Source organism: Microtus pennsylvanicus, chromosome 1 (assembly GCF_037038515.1).
Source record: "Microtus pennsylvanicus isolate mMicPen1 chromosome 1, mMicPen1.hap1, whole genome shotgun sequence".
NCBI lineage: Eukaryota > Metazoa > Chordata > Mammalia > Rodentia > Cricetidae > Microtus > Microtus pennsylvanicus.
In genome coordinates, this window is record NC_134579.1 from 141,611,282 (window position 1) to 141,636,424 (window position 25,143).

Below are 25,143 nucleotides of genomic sequence, written 5' to 3' on the forward strand. Positions count from 1 at the left end.
CTCTCAAACCTTTGTGTGTTGGGGGAGTGCTTAGGAGGTGACATAAAATGTAGACATGGTCAAGAATGGTTCCGCAGGCAGTGATCTCAGTGCTGGGGAGACTGAGGCAAGAGGATTATGAATTCTAGAGTGAGACTGTGTCAAAAAAAATTCTAAGGAGAGAGAGAGACAGAGAGACAGAGAGAGGAGAAGAGGAGGAGGAGGAGGAGGAGGAGGAGGAGGAGGAGGAGGAGGAGGAGGAAGGGAAGAAGGGAGGAAAAGAGGTAAAGGGAGAAAAAGGAAGGAAGGAAGGTCTCCTGTGGAATTGCGTGTCAATGGCCTTTGGACGGAACTCAGGTCACCATAGGGAAAGGGAAATGGAAACTGAGTTGGGGAGGGGAACCTGCCAAGCCCCTTGTGACCTCCAGAGTCCGTCCCTACCCGAAGTGGCCAAGTCTTAGGTACCTTCACATCAGTGACACATTCATCTTCCAAACCACGCAGGGTGCCAGCGGAAAGGAGGGGCCCCAGCTCCCCGTTCTCCAAGGCGACCATGTCTACCAAGCCCAGGATCTCCCTGGGGTGGGGAAATAAGAGACAGAAGGTCTGTGAGAGATGGGGCTGAGCCCCGGGGCCCCTCCACGTGTCCCCACAGTCTTGGTGTCGGCGACCCTAGGCCACTCCCTTCCTCTCTCCGGCTGCCTTTCTCATCTTTCAAAGGAAGTGTTTAGAATTATGTTTCCCTTGGCTCCAGTACTCTGAGTCAGCTCTCCTGATGGATGGTGTCCGGGCAAGACTTAGCTGTCAAGTTCAGGCTTGACGAGCGGACTTGAGCTTCACAGGCGGAGGCTCCCTTGGGCCTCTAACTTTGGGAGCTTCACCTCACCTGGTTGGGGGTGCTTTCCAACTTAGCTGCGCGCGTGCCCCTTTCAGGTGAAGCTAACATCCTCACCATCGCCCACCCCGCACCTCCCATCACCCACCCTCACCAGATTTTTCTCGTGGGATCTGCTTGGTCAGAAATGCCATCTTCCTCTGATTCAGACTTAGCCTGCATCTTATCTTTTCCAGGAGCTTTCCAGACCCATATCCTGCCACTGCCTGTCATGGGCTCTGCTTTTCTTTTCTTTTGATGACAGCATTCTGACCTTTTAAATATTTTTTAGGGATTAGGTAGCCCAGGCTAGCCTGGAGCTCACTGTATAGCCCAGGCTCACTTTGAACTCCTGATCTTCCTGCTTCAGCCTTCCAGCTGCTTGAGAGCACAAATGCGTGTGACTGGGCACCCGCGTCCTCATTTGGTACATCCCTTCGTTCTCTGATGTGTGGTTTGGAGATGGCTAACTTCTTTCTTCCCAGGGAAGAACAATGAAGTTATCTCCATATCACACCCTTCAATCCCCCCAACAAAATATAGCCCATTTGGGGATTCAGAGGCTCAACAGATGTAAGATTCCAGAATTGGAAGGAAGGGCCCGTGGCGCTGAAGCTCCCAAAACTGGATCAGAACTCAGCGATCAGCAGTGTGGGGACAGTCAGGGTCAACAGTGACAAAGTCCAATGACCAAAAGGGAGTAGAACAAAGGTTTAGGCTCCTTAGCACTAACTCACCAGGCTTGAAGAGTTATAAACCTACCAAGCCTCAAAAAAATATATGAGTCAGGCAGTGGTGACACATGCTTTTATTCCCAGCAGAGACAGGTGGATGGATCTCTGTGAGTTCGAGGCCAGCCTGGTCTATATGTCGAGTTCCAGGACAGTAAAGACTACACAAAGAAACCCTGTCTTGGAAACAAACAAACAAACAAAAACAAAAAATATCTGGGTGTTGGAGAGATAGCTAAACTGTGAAGAGCACTTGCTGCTCTTGCAGAGGACTTGGGTTCAGTTCCCAGCACCCACACCGAGTGGCTTACAATCGCCTGTCAGTCTAGCTTCACCGGATCCACCCCCTCCACCTGTGGCTGCCGTTGGCACCGGCACACAGATACACATGCGCGCACACACATGAATGAAGAATTTAAATCTTCGTAAAATATCTGCCCAGCTGGGCAGTGGGCGCACGCCTTTAATCCCAGTACATGGGAGGCAGAGGCAGGTAGATCTCTGTGAGTACAGAGGCCAGCCTGATCTACAGAGCGAGTTCCAGGGCAGGTTTCAAAGCTACAGAGAAATCCTGTCTCAAGACAAAACAAAACAAAAATCTACCCAGCAGGCTTGTCTCGCTAGATATTTGGGAGGTTGAGAGGGGAAAATTGGAAGTTCGGGGCTTGCCTGATGTACAGAGTGAGTTCAAATCCAGTCTGGGGTACAGACTAAGACCCCGTCTCAACATGAAAAGATAAAGGGGCTGAGGCTGTAGCTCAGTGCAGACTGCTTGTCTAGTATGTGAAAGCATGCAAGGCCAGGGGTTTAATTCCCAGAACAGAGACAGACAGAGACAGAGTCAGAGAGCTACTATTTTTGTTTGTTTATTTTATTTTGTTTTGAGACCATGTTTTCTTGTGTAGCCCTGGCTGTCCTGGAACTTGTTCTGTAGGCCAGGCTGGCTGGCCTCAGACTCACAGAGTTCTGCCTGCCTCTGCCTCCCGAGTACTGGGATTAAAGGTGTGTGCTACCACCGCCTGGCAAGAGAGCTGCTATTTTTTAGACCATTGCATGTAGCATGATCAGATGGGGCAGGTGTGCCATATGCATGCGGAGGCCAGAAGACATCTTTATGGAGTCTGTTCTCTCCTTCCTCCCTAACACGGGCTCTAGGGTTCCACCTCACATTGCCAGGCTTTCACAAGTATCTTTACCCCTGAGACACCTCACTGGTCCCTCCCAATTTTACTTTATTTATTTTGAGACAGGGTCTTTCTATATAGCCCTGGCTGTCCTATGTAGACCAGGCTGTTGCTGGAACTCACAGAAATCCACCTACCTCTACCTTCCTAGTGTAGGAATACAGGTGTGGGCTATCACACTCGCTGCCTTCTGGAATTCTCTCAGACTGAGGCTCAGTGGGACAGAGATCCACGTTGCTAACGCCCTAGGACTGGAAGGGTGGACAGCTCATCCCTTTCCAGAAGGTCCACAGCACTGAGCTACTGGGCCCGCTGTGGATTAAACAGTGCTGAGAACTCAGAACGAGAACACGGATGGTGTTCTAGGTCTGGAAGGACGGCAGAGTTAAGATTTGAAGTCTCCAAGAGGCAAGCCACTAAGGCATAGGGACTTACTATGGACGGTGCTAACGGCCCTGGACCAGTACAAGGACCCCGCAGCCATCAGCGTTGAGTTTACAGAGGTTCTGGGACTGGAACAATCAACAAAGCTGGTGCAGGGACAGACACGAGTGATACAAGGGCCATCGTCATAGACGGCCCACATTTGCTAGGGTCTAATATGACGATGCGGTAGCGTGCACCTCTAATCCCAGCACCAGGGACATCCTACTTGGCTTTAATTGCCAACTCGACAAAAACCGATCTAAGAGAGAATCCTCAACTAAGGAACCCCTCAGATGAGTCCATGGGGGAATGTCGTAGGAGGGTGCAGCCCACTGTGGGTGACCCCATCCCCTGACCAGGGGATCCTGAGCCATATAAAGACGCTAGCTGAGATACCTGCCAGCCAGCAGCACGCGCTCATGGTTTCTACTGCGTTTCCGTGGCTGTGAGTTCCTTGGTCCTAGGTCACTCTCTGTGTGTGGGACAGCTAGCAAGACTGCCGTCAAGTTTCTGCTTAAGTTCCTGCCCTGATGTCCCTCGGTGAGAGAAGTGCGGACTGTGGCCTCACTGAATGAGTCCTTTCCTCCCATAAACTGCTTCTGGGCAGAGTGTATTTTTTTTTTTATCACAACGAAAAGGAATGAAAGAATAAGGGAGGCGAGGAAAATAAGGAGAGCTTTGCAAAGTGTCAATACTGCAGATGACGAAATTTATCTGAGGCTTGATTATTGTTAATTCGTGACAAGAAAAGAAGAGGAGGAGGAGCTGGAGCGATGGCTCAGCGGTTAAGAGCGCTTGCTGCATTTTTTTTTGAGGAGGATCCGAGTTTGGTTTCCAGCATTCACACTGGGCAATTTACACCCGCCTGTTACTCCAACTCTAGGGGGAACAACGCTTCTTTCTGGTCTCTTTCAGGCACCCGTATGCCTGTGCACATACACATACACAGATAAGCATGCCTATAAGTAAAAATTTTTAAAAAGGAAAAAAGTTCAAGTTAGCCTGGGCTACATGAACCCCTTCCCCTAAATCCAATAACTCAAAAAGGTATCTGGGGTAAGGTGCGTACGGCCCGGGGCGTCCCAGGCTCACCTAGGGTACACCTGATGGTGCCAGTGGAGCAGGGCGTAGCGATCAGCGAGCGGGAGCCTGCGGCGCGCGGCCGCCCCGAGCCACTCGGCCATGGCCTCGTGGTAGCCGCGCAGGTAGACGGCGCCGGCGCGCAGCTCCGCTGGGTAGGCAGGCGCCAGACGACCGCGCACGGCGGCCACGTCCTCCAGCAGGCGCGCGCGCAGCGCCTCCAGCTGCCCCGCCAGCGCCCCGCGCGCGCCCGGCGCGGCCGCCTCCTCCAGCCGCTCCCGCGCCGCGCGCGCCACCGCCTCGGCCCAGCGCGCGCGCAGCTTGCGGGCCGCCGCGGGGCCGCGCCGCGCGTCCGCCGCCTCCTCCTGCTGCAGCACGCGGCCCAGCTGCGCCACCGCGCCCGCGCCGGGCCCCGGGGCCGCTAGCGCCTCGCGCACCAGCGCCCAGAGTTCGCGCTGCAGCGCCTCGTACAGCAGCGCCACATCCCGCGCGCGCCGCCCCGAGCCCGCCTCGGCCTCCGCCGGCGCCTCTGCCTCCAGCTCCAGGATGTGCTCGTCCGCCCGTGCCAGCTCGCGCTTCTGGATCAGACCCAGGATCTCCAGCACTGTGGAGGTGTTTGGGTGGGGGAGAAAAGGGGTTGTCAGGAAGTGGGGCACGTGCCCCAGGACCCGCAAAATCAGAGAGTGGAGAGATGAGGAGAAAGAGCTCAGGACACCAAAACTGAAAGGTGAAGGATGTGGAGAGGATGTCAGCGCTCGGGACGTGGCCACTAGTTCCCCCCAAAATGAGAGAGTGAGTGTGATTGTTAACCCTGGTGACACTCGCCCTTAACACCAGCTCTTGCACTCAACAGAGCAGCCTGGGCTACAGAGAGAGACCTTGTCACAGAACAAAAAGAAAACAACAAAGTGAGAGGGCACCGTGGCAAAGGTGCCTGCTGCCAAGTTTGATGAGCCGAGTTCCATCCCAGGACCCACATTTCCTTGAAAGTGTTCTCTGTCCTCCATCTATGTGCACACAAGGGGGGGGGACACAGAGAAGAGAGATACAGAGAGACAGAGAGAGAAGAAAAAGGAATGGGGCTGCCTGCAATCCCAGCAGGAGGATGAAGAGTTCAAGGTCTTGGGGTTGAAGATCTGATCCGCTCTTCTGGCCTCAGGCACACGTGTGGTGCACAGAAATACGTGCAAAGCACATACACATAAAGTAATAAACTAATTTAAAAATGAGCTCAAGGTCTACCTAGGCTACATAGCAAGTTTGAAGCCATTTTTGAGATACATGAGTCTCTGTTTAAAAAAAGAGAGAGAGAAAGAGAGTCAGTAGTAAGTCTCCAGAAATGACCAAGATGAGGGAAGGAACTGGGGAAGTAGAGGTTGAGAGGGAAGATGGAGGGCTGGGGCCAGGAGCTTTGGAGAGGAACCTGCCTATGGAGCAGAGGCCACAAGGACAGCAGGTGACACAGAGAAGACGGATGTGTGGTCTCACATCGGTCATCCACTTGGGAGGCTGAGGCAGGAGGATTGCCTTGGGCTCCAGGCTGTCCCGGGCTATGTTCTGAGCTTCATGCTAGGCGGAGCGACAGACACAGAGAGGAATGTGAGGAGGGAGGAAGCAAGAGATGAGAGGGTTCAGGGAAGGAGAGGGAGTGGGGGAGAAGAGAACAGTTAGAGACGCAGCCAAGGATGGAGGTTAGCAAGAGAAAACAGTGGGATTGGAGGAAGGGGCTGGGACGGAGAGGAGGGTCTGAGTGTGACTTGTGGGGTTGAGAGATGTGCTCAGATCCAGGTAAGTAACTGGTGGCGAGAGCCACGGGGGGAGCAAGGGGCAGGCTGGTTAGGGGTCTTTGGGGGTAGGATGGCTGTGATGGTAAGGTCACGCTCTACAAAGGTGGGACCCACTGTGAAAAGGGGAGTCATGGGTTTGAGAGGCTTTAAGTAGAGGCCAAAGGGGAGGAGGGTCCCGTTGGCCAAGAGTTACCCTCAACACCTCCCCCCCTTGCCGTTTCCTCCCTGGCAGAGAAGCTATTTCCTGAGCAGCGCTATTTCTGCCCATCCGTTTCCAGAAGGCGGGGGCTCCAGTCACCCCCTCCTCACCTCTCTGCAGTGCCCTCCCAGTCCCCAGGGAGCCGGAGCTGAAATAGCCTCTGTCCAGGATGTGGAGGGCATCAGAGGACAGGAGAGGCTCCAGGAAGGTCCCCCGACTATGCATGAAGTAGAGGGTGGGGCTGAAGCTAAGAGAGGGTGGCACAGGGCTGGGGAGGAGGACGGAGTTTGGGGGAGGCTGGGAAAAAGAGAGAGCGAGGCAGAGGGCACTTTAGCATCCGAGTGAGCTTGGCACTATGATTTGCAGACTGAGCAAGAAAGTCAGGCACAATGAGGCAGACATAGCCTACCTACCAGGGCAGAAGAAACCTAAAGTTAAGGCTAGTTTGGGCTACTTTAGAGACCTTGTCTCAAGCTGAGGGAGAAAAAAAAAAACAACAAAAAAAGAGAGCCAAGTTTGGTGGCACACGCCTGTAATCCCAGGACAGAGGCAGAGGCAGAAGGATTGCCCTGGAGTTGGAAGCTAGTCTCATTCATGCAGATCTACAGATGGAGCCAGGGCTATAAAGTGAGACCTTCTCAAAAGCCGTACAGAGCCTGGAGAGACCACTGGAAGAGCAGAGGACCCAGGTCCAGTTCCCAGCACCCACATGGTGGCTCACAATGGTCTAACTCCCTCTCCAGGGGATCCAGTGCCCCCTTCTGGCCTCTAGGGCATTGCACACACACAGTGCACATATATGCACACAAGCTCATAAACTAACAATAATAAAAACAAAAAATTCCCAAATACAAACGGTAGAAAGCCATGGGTTCAATCCCCTTCTCCCCACACACAAAAAAGGAAAAGAATTGAACTTGTCCGTTTATGTTTTGGGTTGTGAGCCTCACTGTTATTGGTTGAGCCATCTCTCCAGAACCCATTTATCCATTTTTATTGTTTATATATGTGCACACGATCGGGGAGGGAGCAAGCACACACGCACTGCTGCATGTATGGAGGTCCTCTGACAGCTTTGTGGGGCTGCTTCTCCCTTTCATCTTTCCCTGGGTTCCAGAGATGGAGTTCTGATTTCCAGGCTCTCCCAGCTAAGCTGCCTCACAGGCCCAGGCATCGAGAACATGATGGTGGCTCAGGAAGAGAGGGACCCAGAGGAAGCATGGGACGCGGCATGGGGTGGGGTTGAGGATGAGGATGGGTTGGTAGTATGGGTTGACTGTGTCCCCTCAACCAAGCTGTGACTTCTAGTCTTCCAGTATTACGAATGTGACCTCAGTTAGAAATACGATCTTCCCAAACATCATGGGTATGGCTCCTAAGCCAAAGGTTGGTGTTCTTAAGAACAGAAAACTGGGGGTAAGGACAGGGCTCAGCAGGTAAAGGCACTGGCTACCAAGCCTGACAAACTGAATTTGATCTTCCGGATCCACACAGTGGGAGGAGAGAATTGAGTCTTGCAAGTTATTGTCAGTCACACACACACACACACACACACACACACACACACACACACACACACAGAGAGAGAGAGAGAGAGAGAGAGAGAGAGAGAGAGAGAGAGAGAGAGAGAGAAACGAGAGGAGAGAGAGAGGGACAAATTCCACACAAGGATGAAAGATAGGAAAGATGAGTCTCAAGTTCCAAGGCAGGAAGACTTCCAGCAGCCAGCCAGAGCTGGGAAGAGGCATAGAAGAGTCCCCTGCAGGCCGCCTGTTGTGTGCATCCTGGAACCAACACTCTCTACCCTCTAAAGCACCCATGGTGGCCATAGGAAGTAACCCAGGTACTGCGGGACTCGGGTGAGCAGCTGGGGCAGGAGTTTTTGAAAAGCAAGCCTGAACAGGACATTGAAGCTGGAGGTGGAGGGAGGAGGTGAGGTTCAGAAAGGAATGGGTGGGAATGACGCTATGCAGCCTGAGCTAGGGCTGGAGTGGGGGATGGGGTGAAGCTCAGGGCCAGGCGGTCTTAGGCTGGGGAGGAAAAGGGGCTGGGGGCTGGGGAAGGGAGAAACGGTGCCTTACAGAGTTCAGGAACATGGGGCACGCTAGCTGGACTTTCACTTGGTGTCAGACATGGACATGAGAAGTTGGAAATGGCCTTTATGGTCGTTAGCATTCATTGTGTGTGTGTGTGTACAGTTATTTGGGTTCCAAGGCTTCATCGTCAGGATTGTGCAGCAAGCACCTTAACAAACTGAGCCATCTTGCTGTCCCAAATACGGACTTTTGGAGGGAAGGGTGATTGGACATGGGCTGTGTGACTCGAGATGGTGTCACAGACGAAGGCTGGCATAAGATTAGGTAGAAAGAAGGGGGACTCCACCCCTAAGGGTTGATGGATGCAACAGTGAGCCCCCTACATCTGCATCAAGAGTTCCCACTCACTCACCAGACAGTGGTTCCTTCATCTTTGGGGGCTCCGGGACTTTGGGTGGGGGCTCAGGGGCCGCCTCACCTGCAGGTACCACTCTCTCTGCCAAGGATGCCCGTCGGGGCTTGGGCCCACGACCGAGTCTCAGGAAAGCCAATCTTCGAGCGGCTTCTCCAGTTGGCTCCTCATCGCCGTGGGTTCGGAATCCCTGAAGTCGGGTCAGGAGGCCAAAATCGGCTGAGCTCCTTCGTATGCCTGGTGTCAGCACACGGCCCAAGAAAGAGCGGCCTTGCCCATCCCCGGGGCTGCCTGCCCGCCGGCCCGAGGTCCAGCCCAGTCGGAAATGGGCCAGACCAGCCAGCTTCTCCAGCGTGGCCCGCCGGCCGCACGACGTCCCATTGGGCAGTGTCCCCGGCTCCCGAGCTTCTTCATCCAGCGCTGGAGCGTCTTCAAAGGGGTTGCGAGAGGACCGCAGGGGCAGGGTCCCTGCCCGTGGCACCTTAGGGTCTCCCACCCCCAGACTCTTCAGGATTGGCATTTTGACAGGCTGGCACCTGCAGAAAAATAATGACCAAAGTGGTGTGGGTGACGGTGTCTGTCCTTGTGTGCTGAGGGCTTTGATTAGAAGGTGCCAGGCACAGGTCTGGACACTTAGAGGTTACAAGCCAGGCATCCTCGCACCCCTTAATCCCAGCATATGGGGCTGAGCAAGAGAATCGGGAGTCCTAGGCAAGCCAGGGATGCCTAAGGGCAACTGAGCTCAGAACACTGAAGACAAAGCCAGGTGTGGCAGTGACCCTTGGTACCGAGCACTGGGGAGGTGGGGGCAGGAGGATCAGGAGTTCAAAGCCTTTCATGGCTACACAGAGGTTTTAGGGCAGCTTGAACTAAATCACATGAAACTCTCCCTGTGCCACACACATCTTTCTTGCTCTCTCTCAAACACACATATACACTCTCTCACACTGACACACATATATACTCTCTCTCACACTCACACACATATATACTCTCTCACACACACACACACATACACTCTCTCACACACACACATATATACACTCTCTCACACACACACACATATATACTCTCTCACACACACACATATATACACTCTCTCACACTCACACACATATATACTCTCTCACATACACACATATATACTCTCTCACACACACACATATATACACTCTCTCACACTCACACACATATACACTCTCTCACACACACACATATATACACTCTCTCACACACACACATATACACTCTCTCACACACACACATATACACTCTCTCACACACACATATATACACTCTCTCACACACACATATATACACTCTCTCACACACACATATATACACTCTCACACACATATACACTCTCTCACACACATATACTCTCTCACATACACATATACACTCTCTCTCACACACACATACACTCTCTCACACACACATATACACTCTCTCTCACACACACATATATATACACTCTCTCACACACACATATACTCTCTCACACACACATATACACTCTCTCACACACACACCCTCTCTTTCTCCCATCTGTCTCTTTCTCTCTATCACACACCTTTTTCTCGCTCACACTGCCTCTTTCTCACATACACACACATATATACACTCTTACACGCATACCCTCTCTCTCTCACACACACAAAGCTGATGATATTAAGACAAAAGGGATGGATGTGGTGACACAGCCCTATAATCCCAGCACTCTAGAGACAGAAACAGGAGGACCGACACCTGTGCAGCAACACAGTCATTGGGAGCTGCAGGCCAGCAAGACTAGGTAAAACAACAAACAAACAAACAACTAGGAGCAAAATAAAACAAAAATTGTAATAGAGGTGTGGCTCAGTGGTAGAGCCCCTGCCTAGAATCCCCCAGTGAGGGGCTGAGGTATGGCTCACAGGTAGAGCCCCTGCCTAGAATCCCCCAGTGAGGGGCTGGGGTGTGGCTCAGTGGTAGAGCCCCTGCCTAGAATCCCCCAGTGAGGGGCTGGGGTGTGGCTCAGTGGTAGAGCCCCTGCCTAGAATCCCCCAGTGAGAGGCTGGGGTGTGGCTCAGTGGTAGAGCCCCTGCCTAGAAGCCCCCAGTGAGGGGCTGGGGTGTGGCTCAGTGGTAGAGCCCCTGCCCAACTTGCACAAGGCTCTGGGTGTGATATTCAATACTGCCAAAAGACAAGAAACTTAATGGGTCTTGGGATCCACTCTTGGCAGGCTGTGGGGATACAACTGTGACAGGCCAGAGCCACCCTCACAGGGCTCAGTGTCCTGCGTCCTTTCCATTTCTATGTCTCCATCTCTGGCCCTTTGTCCCTCCCTATAACCCTCTCACAACTGGAAACTATGACCACTTCTCTGCCCCAGACAGAAGCACAGGCTGACCTAAGACTTGTTACATAGCTTAGGATAGCCTCAAACTTGAGGTGATCCTCTTGCCTCAATCTTCTAAGTATGCCTACAGCTGTGAGCCACCATACCAAGCTTATTCAGAAATCACATAGTATAGGTTGGCCTTGAACTCCCGATCCTCTTGCCTCCACTTCCGGGATAACAGTATTACACCACCATGCCCTTTCAGCTTCTTGGCACTTGTAGCTCAGCTTTGAAGATTTCCACGTAGCATAAACCTGATCCTTCCCCTCCGGAACCTTCCATAGCTCCCCAGTGCCATTGGTATGACGTTCAGGTCCCTCATCAGGGCTGGGCTGCACACCTCCCTGGAGCTAATAAATCCCCTGGTTCCTCTTTGGGCTGTGTCTCCAGGTCTCCTCACATGGAGCCAGGTCTCCATGCTTTGGAGCTCAGTTCCAAGGCTGCCTCCTCCAGGAAGTCCTCCTGACCCTTGGGTCTCTTGACCCTGGGCTCCCTATGGTTCCCTCTTTGGTGGTCCCTGTCTGGGGACAGGTCTGCATCTGGACTGAGAGCCTGGGGCAGGCAGGGCTGGGCTTGTGTCCGTCGCTCCTGCGTCCCTGGCTCAGAGCATGGGTCAGGCACTCTGGAATGGGTGCTAACAGGAAGCAAAGGAAGGAAGGAGGCAGACAGTTCATTCCTTGGGGGGGAGGAGGTCATGAGGAGCGGGCCACACAGGACCTGAACTCTGTGACAAGGGACTTGGACTGTTTCCCAAGGGAAACTTGTGATCTTACCTTGCTGTCAGCATTGTGCCCAGAACTCAGAGCCTGGTGGATGAGGGCCCATGCTCCACCATGGAGCTACACCCTGGATTATCATTCTAACCCTGTGCATACTGTGTGTGTGGACGCGGTCACTGGAGTGTCACAGCGCATATGAGGTAGCCAGTTTCTCAATCTCAGACCCTCAGCCTTGGCCGCAAGCGCCTTTCCCCACTGAGATTTCTCAAGGACCCCTTGTTTCTTTTCTTTTCCTTTCCTTTCCTTTTTTTGTAAAATGCACCCTTCAGAGTCAGCAAGATGGCAGAGACAGATAAATCTCTGTGAATTTGAGGCCAGCCTGGTTTATATAGAGGTCTATATAGTTCTAGCCAACCAGAACCTCACTGTATAGACTGCATCCAAAATAAATAGATAAATAAGATAATGCCGCTTCCCAGGGCAAAGGATGCAACTCGACAGCAGAGCTCTTTCCTGGTACGCGTTTGTCCCTGGATCCCATTTCCAGCACCACAAAAACAACAAAACAAAACAAACAAACAAAAACCCCAACCAAATAAATTAAATGATGAAGTACTCCAAACATTTAGAAAAGTATTAAAAACAAAATCAGTAGTCACACATAATAGCTCAGAGCTCAGGAGTTCAAAGCCAGCCTGGGCTACACAGTGAGTTCCAGGATAGCCTGGAATGCAGAATGAGACCCTGTCTCACAAAACCATAAAAGATGGAGGTTGCAGAGTTGGCTCACTGGTCAAGAGCACTGACTGAGGTCCCGAGTTCGATTCCCACCACCCACACAGCAACTTACAACCATCTGAAACTCCATCCCTGTTCCTATTCTGGCTTCTTTGGGCACCAGGCATGCAAGTGGTGTGTTGATTACATGTGGGCAGACCATGAAAACAGAAACGGCCTTGCAGCGTCTGTGTCTTGCAGCTCAGCGCTTCCCTTTCCTCTGCTTATGTGATGCACCCGTGATGTTTACTGACGTATAGCCGCACTGTCTGGTTCACCTGCTTTAAGGGCTGCGTTATATTCCAGACGAAACTGAGTAAATAAACCACTGGATGCTTATTATATTATATTATATATTATAAGGGCTGGACCCATAGCGAGTTTGTTCAATATTACATTATATATTACATGAGCTAAATCCATAGTGAGTTCATCATTATATTATATTATATTATATTATATTATATTATATTATATTATATTATATTATATTATATATTATAAGGGCTGGACCCATAGCGAGTTTGTTTGTTATATTATATTATATATTTCATGGGATGGACCCATAGGGAGTTTGTTCACCATATTATATTATATATTACATGGGATGGACCATAGCGAGTTTGTTCATTATATTATATATTACATGGGATGGACCCATAGTGAGTTTGCAAAGGGAGACTGCAGAGCCGTGCACCCTGGAGAGAGGCTGCGGCTAGAAGTGTCGGTTTTCGTGGTAGAATCTGCATTCCCACTCTCGACCTCCACTGTTTAGACACACCGTTTTCTAGACGCTCCAGTTTCCGCGGTCCCTATCCCCGAATGAGGCAGTCACCATAGCAACCCTTTGCTTTGGAGCCCCCAGCGGTGTACAATCGATACACACTCCCCCATGGGCACATACTATTCACACACCGATTTATTAGTCTTCCGTCTTGTGGAAGGCTCTGCATGCCTCACCCCACAAATGGCTCCGGGGGCCGGTGGGTTGGCTCAGTGGGTAGAGGCACTTGCCGCGGAGCCTAACAACCTGAGTCTGATGCCTCATCTTCACACGGTAGGAGAAAATGAACTACTAAAGGTGTTTTCTGACCTCTACATATGCACCGCGGCACACGAACGCCTGACACACACGCACACAAACCAACTGTAATGAAAAAGTGGCTCCGTCCCTCCCAGTAATGGCTCCAACGTCCCCCAAACTACCTCGAAGTCCTGTAATGACTGCGGCTCCCAACTGCACCTAGCAATGCCCAGACTTCGTCGGCCACTCACTCCCTGGTACCCCTCAAACCGTTCCCAGCACATTCCCGGCATTTCTAAACTTAAGCAGCATTTACCACAACCTCCCCACCTCTTTCCCCTTCCTGACTCCGACACCTCCCTCTGCAACCTGGCTCCGACATCCTGCCCCCTCCAACGCCCTCCGCTGCCTCCCGGTGCCCAGGCCCCTGACTCATTTCCGAGCCTCTCTCAAGCCCCCAGCCTCCCGGTTCTGCAGGATGTCTAGGCCACCAGCGTTTCCCTCTCCCGGCCCCTCCTCCTCTTCCTCACTGCCAGCCTTTCCCCAAACCCTCATCAGTAATCCTAACACTGTCAAGCCCTCAGCATCAAGCTAGGTATGGTGACACAGCAATCCCAGCGCCTGTCCCAGAAGGCTGGGGCGGAGGACCACAATGCTTTTGACACCCTGGATAGACAAACCCACAAACCCGGTGTGGTAAGAGCATGCCTTTAATCTTGGCACGCGGGAGGTAGAGGCAGGAGGTCAATCTGAGGCACTTGAGATCAAACATCAAAAGCCAAGGCAGGGGATGTGGCTCAGTGGTGCAGCCCGCAGACGCCAGGGGCTTGCAGCTTGCCTGAAACTCCAGATTCCCAATCCAGCATAGGGGGGCACCGGCGGTGCAGGCCTGTTTTCCAGGTACTTGAGACACCCATGCCGAGGACCAGAGCATCAGGATCATCCTTGGACACATAGGAGTTTGAGGCCAACCTGGGCTACAAGAGACGGGGGAAAATATCTATCTATCTACCTATCTATCTATCTATCTATCTATCTATCTATCTATCTATCTATCTCTCTATCTCTCTACCTCTCATCTACCTACCTACCTATTTATTTGTTTATGTGTGTTTCTCGAGACAGGGTTTCTCTGTGTGGCCCTGGCAATCTTGGAACTCACTCTGTAGACCAGGCTGGCCTCAGATTCATAGAGATCCACCAGCCTCTGCCTCCGGAGTGCTGGGATTAAAGGGATGCACCACTACTGCCCAGATGAAAAATAGTGGTTTTTTATTTTCGTTTGTTTGTTTGTTTTAAAGCCCTCAAGGCCTGCATTTGGGAAGCGTTCCTTCCAGGCTAACCGTCCTAAAGCCTGACTCTTGCGGACCTTGATCCCAGCACCCCTGAGAAGCCTCCCTAGCTAATCCTAGCCTTGCTCACTCTCTCTCTTTTTAATTTTATTTATTGATTTAATTATTTTGTGTGTGGAGGTGCACACGTGTCATGGTCTATATGTGGAGGTCTCGTGTAAATTTTGACAGTCAGCTCTCTCTGCCTTGCAGGTCTCTGAGGTGGAATCCAGTTCCTCACGGCAGCGAGCACCTCTAACCACTGAGCTGTCTTGCTAGCCCTGTCTTTTCTTTCTTTCTTTCTTTCTATTTATTTATTTATTCAGACAGTCTCAATCTCTAATCCAAGCTGGTTGGAAGCCACTATGTAATCCAAACTGGCCAGCCTCCTGCCTCAGCCTCCTTAGTCCTGGGATTGCAGGTGTGTGCCCGTAGCCAGGTTTTCTGGGTGCTACCACCCTCATCTTTTGGGAGGCAGCAAGCGCTGGACCCCCATCATGCTTCAGCCCCCCATCAGAGTCTGTTAGACCAAACATCCCCTATCTCCGTCCTCCAAGAGCGGCCGCAGTCTCTACCAGTCCCTCCTCCCTCTCTGGAACCCAGAGCCCTCCAGACCTGGCCGGCGAGCTGCCTTCTGCCTCTCCCGCAGCAGCCACCAAACTCAGCCTTCAGCCTCCCCCTGCCCATTGAACCCTTCTGCTTTCTAGTCCTGGGTTCTGATGGGGCCCCCATCCTTGGGAGAACCTGGGGACATGCATTCTTCACCCCCAGACACTCACCTTCTGCTTTCTGTCTGTGCCTGTCCCTCTGTCCCCTCTTGCTGTCCAGTCTTCAGACTACTTGGGCCAAGACTGCTGAGAGCTTGGATCTGAGGAGGGGGGGCTTGGAGGAGGACAATTTCCTGTCAGGAAGCCCCTCCCTCTCTGGGGCCAGGGGCTGGAAGGCCCCATTATCTGTCTGTCCTCCTAGGCCAGGCTGTGGTTGGGCCCTGCTGTGACAAGGGCCACAGCCCCCTGCTCCCCCTTAACCCCCCCTCCCAGCTTTGCCGGAATCTGCCCGCCCTTCTGCCTGCTTTTCACGCCTCCCAAGGTAACAACACCATCCTGTGTACCCAGGGGGGACACCCTGAGCTGGACAGTGGCCCACAACTGAGCTCTCCAGTAATGGAGCTGTGGATGGGGTCTCAAGGGAGCATACGTCCCTCTCCCCCACCCCCCAAGATAGAGTTTCTCTGCGTAACAGTCCTGGCTGTCCTGGAACTCGCTTCGTAGACCAGGCTGGCCTCCAACTCACCGCAATCCACCTGCCTATGCCTCCCAAGTGCTGGGATTAAAGGCAGGCGCTGCCACTGCCCAGCTTGAATGTGTCCCTCTTGTATTCCATAGTAAGGGACAGGACTCAGAGGAACCCCCACTGGTCCCAGAGGCTGGGCCTGAGGACCCAGTGGGACAGCCCTGGTGCAGTCTTAAAAATGTAGCTATTGCCGGGTGGTGGTGGCACACGCCCTTAACCCCAGCACTCAGAAGGAAGAGGCAGGCAGACATGTGTAAGCTCAAGGCCAGCCTGGTCTACAAGAACAAGTTCCAGTGCAGGCTCCAAAGCTACAGAGAAAAGAAAGAAAAAGAAAAAAATGTAGTTCTCGTCCTCTGTCCTTGCTGTGGGCCAGTCTCCCAGAGACCTGGTAACACTGTGCCATGTCCCACAGAGACAGGGTCACTATGTGGCCCAGGCTGGTCAGGAATTCAATACATAAACCAGGCTAGCCTCGAACTCCCAGAAACCCTGCTTCCCAAGTGCTGGAATTAAAGGCATGTGCCACCCTGTCTGACCCTTCTTTGTGTGTGTTTGGTTGGGGTGAGTGTGCTGGAATCGAACTCAGGGCCCTGTACAAGCTGGCCGTGTGCTCTGCTATGAAACTGCTTCCCAGTCCGTATCTGTCTTCTTTACAGATTCCCCGATTCGCCCAATCTAATGTGGATGCAGTGAATCTGACTTTTTTTTTTTTTCTAAGACAGGGTTTCTCTGTGTTGAGTCTGAATCTTTAAAAGAGTGTAATATTGACTGGCGGTGGTGGCTCACACCTTTAATCCTAGCACCCCAGCTCTTGGGAGGCAGAGGCCAGCCTGGTCTATAGAGCCAGCTCCAGGACAGGCTCCAAAGCTGCAGAGAAATTCTGTCTCGAAAAACAAAACAAAAGTGTACTATTTATTTATTTTATGTGTGTGAGTGACTCAGAAGCATGCAATGCCCAACAGGCTAGAAGGAGACAGAGCCCCCGGAACTGAAGTTTTACAGACGGTTGTCCCCACTGTTTGCCCACCACTGTGTGTGTTCTGAGACTTGAACCCAGGTCCTCTGCAAGAGCTGAGCCATCTCTCCAGCCCCAAATTCATCCTTTGATGTCTTGCAATTTAGTGGGTCCTGGTGCAGTCACAGGGTGGTAGCAGAAGACGCCAGCATCCATCTGAATCTCGGATGTCTCCATCACTTTGAAGAGAACCCACAGACTCTGACAGTCATCCTGCCTTTTCCCAAAGCCGCGGGGAACCAGGAATCCAGGGCTTGAGTTTCTCGGTGGCGGAGCTCCTTCTTTTGAACATTTCGTAGAAAACAAATTGTATGATGTGACCTTTGTGTCCTGCTTCTTTCACTAAATGTTACATTTTCAAGCTTCGTCCACTCAGTCTGTACGTCTAGGATGATGGGGTGTAGGAAGGACTGGAAAGTGGGGGCAGAGAGACAGACCCTAAGAGCGAGTAGGAAGACAACCACCTGCCCCCTGGTGGTAGATGTGGGTACTGCAGCTGTCAGAGCTGGGACCGGGAACGCTTTGGGCTGGGCTGGGGTGGGGTGTGCGCTCCACCCTGGGGGTCTCCATTCTACCTTGAACAGTCTTTGTGGGGTCACAAGACTCCTAGGAACCCACCCAAAGCTCCTCCCTTAACATTATCTAGCTTCCACTTTTGTTTTTTTATTTTTATGTATTTATTTTGTTTTTTTTTTTTTTTTTGAGACAGAATTTCTCTGTGTAGCCCTGCTTGTCCTTGAACTCACTTTGTAGACCAGATTAGCCTCCAATTCACAGAGATCCACCTATCTCCACCTCTCGAGTGCTGGGATTAAAGGTATGGTCATATTATATTGCCCAGGTCACCCTGGAATTCTCTGTGTAGACCAGGCTGGCCTTGAATTCACAGAATCCCTCCTACCTCAGTCTCCCAAGTGCTGGGATGCCAGATGTGTACTACAACTTGAGTTGAAGCATTTTATTTATATATGCAGTTTGGTTTGTAGTGTCTTCTTGGCTACACTATTATCGCTGAGAAAAAGTCATCGCACTTAAGAGACCAGGGTCCTGAGTTCAAATTCCTAGCACTTGGGAGTCTGGGACAGGAGGATTAAAAGTTGGAGGAGGGTTTGTGCTACATGGTGATATCATGCACAAAAAGAAAAGTGTTTGTCTCGCATATATAATTTCAGAATTCGGGAGGCTGAGATGGGAGGATGGCCAGAAGTTCAAGGTCAGCCTGGGCTACGGAATGGAACCCTGCCTCAAAAAAACAACAACACTTACCTGCCAGGGGAGTTAGTGTGATTGGCAAGGTGGATTTCATTTCTCAGGTGAGGTTTGCCTGGATATGCTGACCCCTCAATTTCCCCCGTGTGGGAGTTGACTGCATAATTTGTGGTAGTGGAGGCTGTGTTCTAGCTCTCCCCTGTTCAAACAAAACCAAACCAACATTCCCAGCACTATAACTGGGTGTGGTGGCTCACCCCTTCCTGAGGTGCACCTCAGCCTCAGCACTCCCTGAGGTGGAGGCAGGAGGATCAAGACCAACCTCAGCCACTCAAGAACTTCCAGGCAGCCTGGGTTATGAGACCCAGTCTCAAAATACATAAATGCATAGGGCTGGAGGGCTGGCTCAGGGTGAAGGCACTTGCATTTAAGGCTGACTGCCTGAGTTTAGTCCTGGTGACCCAGAGAGCGGGAGGAGACAAATGACTTCCAAACGTTGTCCTCTAACCTCCACATGCACACCCCCCAAATTAATAAATTGTTCAATTGTAATAAAAAATAATATCTGGCCTGCCACTCACTGTTGCTTTAGTCTTTTCTTTTCTACCTTATAAATTTATTTGGTTTTGGGTGTTCTGCCTGCATGTAAGTATGTGCACCATGTGTGTGCAGTACCTGTAGAGGCCAGAAGAGGGCATCAGGTTCCCTGTGACTGGAGTTACAGACAGTCATGAGCTGCCATGTGGGTGCTGGGAATTGACCCCAGGTCCTCTGCAAGAGCAGCCAGTGTTCTTAATTGCTAAGTCATCTCTCCAGCCCCCCAACTTGAATATTAATATAATTCACTTACTTGCATAATTTAATTTTTTAGTAATATTTGTGCTTAACAGCTAGTTCCGTAATAATATCCAGTGGGCTAGCTCCAGCACTCTGTCTCTTTCCCCCTCATTTTGTCTGACAGGACCTCATGTAGCTGAGGCTAGTCCCAAACTCACTGTGTAGTTGAGAGGATGTCCTGGAACTTCTGAAACTTCTAGGACACCACCATGCTAGGCAACATCTAATTTTCACAAAAGGAAACTGAGGCTTAGGAAGGCTTTCAAAGACAGTGGGGCAGAGACCTTCCCCCAGCGGCACCTGGCTCTGGACCAGGATTATGTTACCCCCCCCCCCCCCTTCCCTTCAGCCCACTATGCACACACAGCTCTCACGGTCTCCAAACCGATCTGTTTGCCCTGGCAGGCCTACACCTGTTTGGGCGTCCAGCCAGGGAGGAAAACGAGGCTCCCGCCCCCTTAATGTGCACACTGGGAAAGTGAAGCCAGCAAGGGCTGCCTGTCATCCTCAGGGTGGAGTCACTGCACTCCCTACTCCTGGTTCGAAGCTCAGGATGACTTCCCCCCCCCCCATGAGACAGGATCTTGCTGTGTAGTCTAGGCTGGTCTCAAACTCACAGCAATCTCCCAAATCTTGGGATGACAGGCATTTCTCTCTCTCTCTCTCTCTCTCTCTCTCTCTCTCTCTCTCTCTCTCTCTCTCTCTCTCTCTCTCTCTCTCTCTCTGGCTCTCGCTCTCTCTCTCCTCTCTCTCCCCCTCTCCTCTCTCGTTCTTTATTCCTTTTCTCTGCAGATCTAGACTCCTTGAGTTTCTCTTTGTCTCTTTCGTTTCCTCCCTCTGCCTTGGCTCTCTCTGTCTCTCTCTGTCTCTGTCTCTGTCCCCCGTTCTGCCCTCAGTCCTTTTGTCTCTGTCCTTGGCTTCTCTCTGTCCCTCTCTTTGTGACTCTGCTTCTTCCCACCTCGTGTCTGTCCGTGTGTCCCTGTGTCTCTCCCATCTCTCAACGGCTCCCTCTTCTCTCCTCCTCAGCATCTCTCTGCCCTTCTCTTGGCCAGTTACTCCCGGTTCTCCTGTGAGAACTTGCTGAAGAGCGGCGCGCCCAGACCTGCCTCCGCCCCCAGAACTCTCGAGTCGGCCCGGACCTGTACCTTTAAGAGCCGGCAGCGGGGCGGGGTCTCCCTGGGCCCCGCCCCTCCCGCCCCTCCCCCTGACGTCCCTTCCTCCCCGGCCCCTTGGTCGCCTCCCTCTGCCGCCGCCCCGGGCCGGCTCCGCGCCCCCTCCCCGGCCCCCGCCCGTGCACCCTCCCGCTTGCCGGTCGCCCAGATGGCGCCCCGGGGTCCCCTTGTACTGGGCTACTAGGACCCTCGGTGTCTCCTCCCTTCCCCCGTCCTGCCCTCGCTCTCTCGTTTGCTCGCTCAGCGAGGACTCGGGCGTCCACGGCGCCCAGCTTTTTTGAGCTCACGTCCCCAGGTCGGCTGGGGGGGGAGGGGAAGAAGGGGACCCCAGGATCCCCACCCCCCCCACCCGGCCGCCCCTTGTCCCCTTCCCTCCTGGGACCCCAGAGAAGATGTCTTCGAGGACGGCGCTGGCCCCGGGCAACGATCGGAACTCGGACACGGTGAGTGGGGCCCAGCCCCTTGGGAACCTTGCTTGGGTCCGGCCACGGAACCCCTCGCCCCGCCGGGCCACCGGCCCCGCCGGTCCTCGTCCCCTTTCCCTGCTCCGCAGCCCCCACCGACGTTTCCCATGACTTTGAGGCCTCTCTGTTCCCTCCTCCCCGCAGCCCCAGCCCAGCCCGACCCCTAGGGGCGCCCCTGTCTTTGGACCCTTCTCTTGTCCCTCTGCAGAGCGCTTCCGCCCGGTCTCTTCCCTCCAGGAAGCCCCCTCCCCTGCCGGCCGGAGCCCCTCCCTTCCCCGGCTGCCGTGTCTGTCCCCTCCTGGCTGGTCCGCAGCCTTGCTGGGCTCGACCCTTCGCGGCGCTGCACGTCCCCGGGTCCCCGAAGCGCAGCCCTTGCTCTCCCCCACCCCCCCAACCTCCCAGCCCGACCCGACTTGGCCCAGCTGTCCTCCCTGCCTCCTGCTTGTCGGGGTGCTGGCTCCCCCTGCCACCTCTAGTCAGTTCCCAGGAGCCGCCTCCCCCAGGAAGCCAAATGCCACCTGGGCCCTGCATGGCTTCTTCAAGGTGTCTCTGCTCCCCGGATTGGCCCTGCTCGGCCTGGCAGCCCTGTCCTTGGACCCTTGGCTCTTCTGGGCTCCCCTAGATGCGACCTAGACTCGGCTGGTTTTTCTACAGAAGTCTTGGCATTCAAGCTGCAGTCTTCCATCCCGGGCTTGGGTTTCCAGGCCCTGCACCAGGCTGACTCCCTGCCTCCTCAGCTTGCAGGCAAGCTCCAGCCGAGTCTCCCAGCCTCACGACCCCTCCTTATCCCCTTCCATGCCTCCTGTTCAATGGAGCCCTCCCCCTTTCCTTATTAGGCTTTTCTCCTCCGCTTCCTGCCCCCAGGTCTGCACCCCTAGACTTTGGACTGGACCCCAGGCTCTAAGCCTTCCTCCCCGAGGTTGCTCTGTCCATGCCTTTGACTTCCTCATGCTGGACCCTTAGCCCCGACTTCTGCGAGTTCTGGGACTCTTGGCTGTTCCCTGTCTCCCATCCCAGGACTTCCTTCCCTCACAGCACGCCCCCCCTCCCCGCATTTCCCATAATTCATGACAGCTTTCCAGATCCCTCAAAACCAACTAACTCATCAATGCATTCTCGCTGGGACGTGGGTTCCTCCATCACCCTCTCACTGCCAGAGCCCAATCAGACACTTGTTTTGAGACAGGGTCTCATATCGTAGGCCTGGCTGTCCTGGAACTCACTCCTAGACCAGGCTGGCCTTGAACTCACAGACTTCCACCTGCCTCTGCCTCCTGAGTACAAGTGTCTCTAATGCCAGTCGGGAATACTTCCCTTTGTCCCTCTCCCCTATTGGCCCAAGTTTCAAGTTGGCGGTTTCAGCCAGCCCCACCCACCTTGGTTCCCCAGTCATTCCAGAGAGGTACCCGCTTCCCGGTTCTTGGGTTCAAATGCTGCCTCCACAGGCCAGTCCGCGTTGTGTCTTCAGGCTCCTGCCCCCACCCCATTCCTGCCTTGGAAAGTGTATTGTGTTGGGGGGGTGGGAGTAACGACTGAGTCCCGCAGTGAATTACCGGAGACATGTGGGTGAAGGCTGGTACATAGGCGGCGCTCACGGCTGTTGGCATGGCTGTGGATCTGAGTCAGGAGGCAGTGCGTTCTCAAACTCCAGCTGTCCTTAGTTGTCAGGGAAGCTTGCAGAGCCTGCTTCAGCCTCAGTTTCCCTGTCAGTGGGTTGATGGCGGCACCTCCCTGGCAGGGACTTCCTCACATCACGTGTTGTGGTTATTGCTACCTTAATTATTCAAATAGACTCAGATTCACATCTCATTGCTGTGTGACCTCAGGCCAGTGACCTCACCTGAGCCATGATTTCCAAATCTGTACGATAGCGGCCGGGCCTTCCTCTTTCCTGCGTTCCTAAGATTGTTGGCACGTAGTGGGGATACTCGGATGGGTGGTTCTGTCCTGGTTCCATTCTGGAAGGATGACTTATGACTGAAGTGACACCCATCTCTTTCTATAGTCTGATGTTACCTGGTGACTGTGGTGACAGCCACATATGGGCACACTTTTCTACCCGAAGTTCTAGGGCTCGCAGACCAGGGGCCAGCTTCCATATCTCCCCTAGCAACAGGCCTAGTGTTAGGGCACTGGGCCTTCAGGAAGGACCCAAGCCAGCTGGTGGTGCTAGCCCATTTTAGCTCCTGCCTCTGACCCCCCGGGGGGGTCCTCATCCCTTGACCCAGCTACCCTCTCACAGGGGTCCCTGCCATGCAGCTTTCAATGGAATGCCTTCCTGTGTGTGAGGGGGGCCCTGGCAACATCCAACAGGGATTCTTCTCCAGGCTGTTGGCTCAGCAGGGATCAGAGACCTTATCTTCCATCTCCACCACCCGCCTGCCCCTTGGGGGTGGGGGGGGGGCTGAGAGCCTCCGCTGGCATCTGGGAGATCTGGGAGGCTCAGCACTCAGGAACCTGGAGCTCAGGAGCCTGCTTACCCACTGGCCCTGTGCCCTTGAGCAAGGCCTTCTCCCTGCCTGAGCCTTAGGGAAGCTTGAGTCTGGGTTTGAGAATGCTAGTTGTTACTGGACCCACGTGGAGCTGGGGTGCCAGTGGCATGGGCCGGGACATGTGGAGGCACCAGGGGTGGAATTTGGAACCACCCGGCCTGGGATAGTCTTTTTTTTTTTTTTCTGGAAGGGCCTCTGCCTACCACATCCACAGTACTGTTGTGCAGAGGGTAACCAGGGGCTCTGCCGCCGAGCCACGCCCCCAGCCCCTGATTAACTCCTGAATTATCTCAGCTCTTTCACTGTCCCTGAGGCAGGAGCTCACTGAGTTGTTCAGGCTGGCCTCGAACTCACTGCCTTGTTCAGACAGATCTAGGATTTAAAATCTGATGCCTCTGCTTCCCTAGTTTTGGGGATGACTGACAGACCTGGTGGGCATCGTCCTCTTGCCTGTTGTGAGGAAGATGGGTGACGGTGGCTGGCCCATATCCCATCCCAGCCGCTGTTTCTCCCTGGACTGTGGGAGCACAGGGACCTTCCTCACTGGGTTCTGCTGGGGACTAAGTGTGGGTGAGGTTCCTGCCTGCACAAGCCTTGGCCAGTGGAATCATCCTAAACAGCACGTTCCCAGGCGTGGTGGAGTAACCACTAAGCTTAGCTCCTTGGGAAACTGAGGCAGGAGGATTTCAAGTTGCCAAGGCCTTATCTCAAAATTAAGATTAAAATGAGAGTTGGAGGGAGGGATGGGGAGGTGGCTTGCATGTTAAAGTGCTTACTGGGCGAAAACGAGGACCTGAGTTCAGATTCCAGTACCCACGTAAAAGCCAGGCATGGCGGAACATGCCTGTCACCCCAGCACTGGGTGGGGGTTGGGGCATAGAGATGAGCTGATTTGCTGGCCAGCCAGTCTAGCTGAAATGACCGTCTCTAGGCTCAATGAAGGAGTGTTTTCCTTTTGGTTATACCCAAAGGATGCTCAATCGTACCATGAGGACATGTGCTCAGTTATGTTCATAGCAGCTTTGTTTGTCATAGCCAGAACCTGGAAACAACCTAAATGCCCCTCGACCGAAGAATGAATGAGGAAAATGTGGTACATTTACACAATGAAGTACTACACAGCAGAAAAAAAAATGACAACTTGAAATTTGCAGGCAAATGAATGGATCCAAAAAACATCATATTGAGTGTAGTAACCCAGACCCAGAAAGAAAAATGTAATATGTACTCACTCATAAGTGGCTTTTAGACATAAAGCAAAGAAACACAAGCCTGTATACAATTCACAATCCCAGAGAACCTAGACAACAAAGAGGACCCTAAGAGAACATACATGGAAAGTAGAAAAAGTCAAGATCTTCTGAGTAAATTGGGAGCGTGGTGATCATGGGAGAGGGTAGAAGGGTAGGGAGGAGGTAGGGAAGGGAGGGGAGAAAAATATATAGTTCAATTAAAAACAGTTTTGTTATTTTTGTTTTTTTAAAAAGAAAGTGTTTCAAAAACTAGTAAAGAGAGTAACAGAGGAAGAGGCCCAAAGCTGACCTCTGACCTCCACAGGGGAGCACACCTGCACACACATACAATATACAAGAGAAGGGGTACTAGGGACATAACGCAACAATGGAGCCCCTGCCTAGAGTCCCCCAGCGAGGGGCTGGGGTGTGGCTCAGTGGTAGAGCCCCTGCCTAGAACCTTCCAGGAGGGGCTGGGGTGTGGCTC

At 52.9% G+C, this 25,143-nt stretch overlaps 2 protein-coding genes across 5 annotated transcripts in view; one reads left to right on the forward strand and one right to left on the reverse strand.

Moving 5' to 3' along the window:
• Positions 1–15,781, reverse strand: part of Exoc3l2 (exocyst complex component 3 like 2) — a 31,943-nt gene extending 16,162 nt beyond the window's left edge. For all 3 annotated transcript variants that reach the window (XM_075989708.1, XM_075989714.1, XM_075989706.1), the window contains exons 1-4: positions 15,722–15,781; positions 8,709–9,244; positions 4,287–4,878; positions 445–556 (exon numbers count right to left, since the gene is read on the reverse strand). In XM_075989708.1, the coding sequence (XP_075845823.1) occupies positions 445–556; positions 4,287–4,878; positions 8,709–9,228 (1,224 nt within the window). In that variant the 5' untranslated portion in view covers positions 9,229–9,244; positions 15,722–15,781. The remainder of the gene's footprint in view (positions 1–444; positions 557–4,286; positions 4,879–8,708; positions 9,245–15,721) is intronic.
• Positions 15,782–20,506: 4,725 nt separating this feature from the next.
• Positions 20,507–25,143, forward strand: part of Mark4 (microtubule affinity regulating kinase 4) — a 29,615-nt gene continuing 24,978 nt past the window's right edge. For both annotated transcript variants that reach the window (XM_075989724.1, XM_075989719.1), the window contains exon 1: positions 20,507–20,911. In XM_075989724.1, coding sequence (XP_075845839.1) covers positions 20,861–20,911 — 51 coding nt within the window. In that variant the 5' untranslated portion in view covers positions 20,507–20,860. The remainder of the gene's footprint in view (positions 20,912–25,143) is intronic.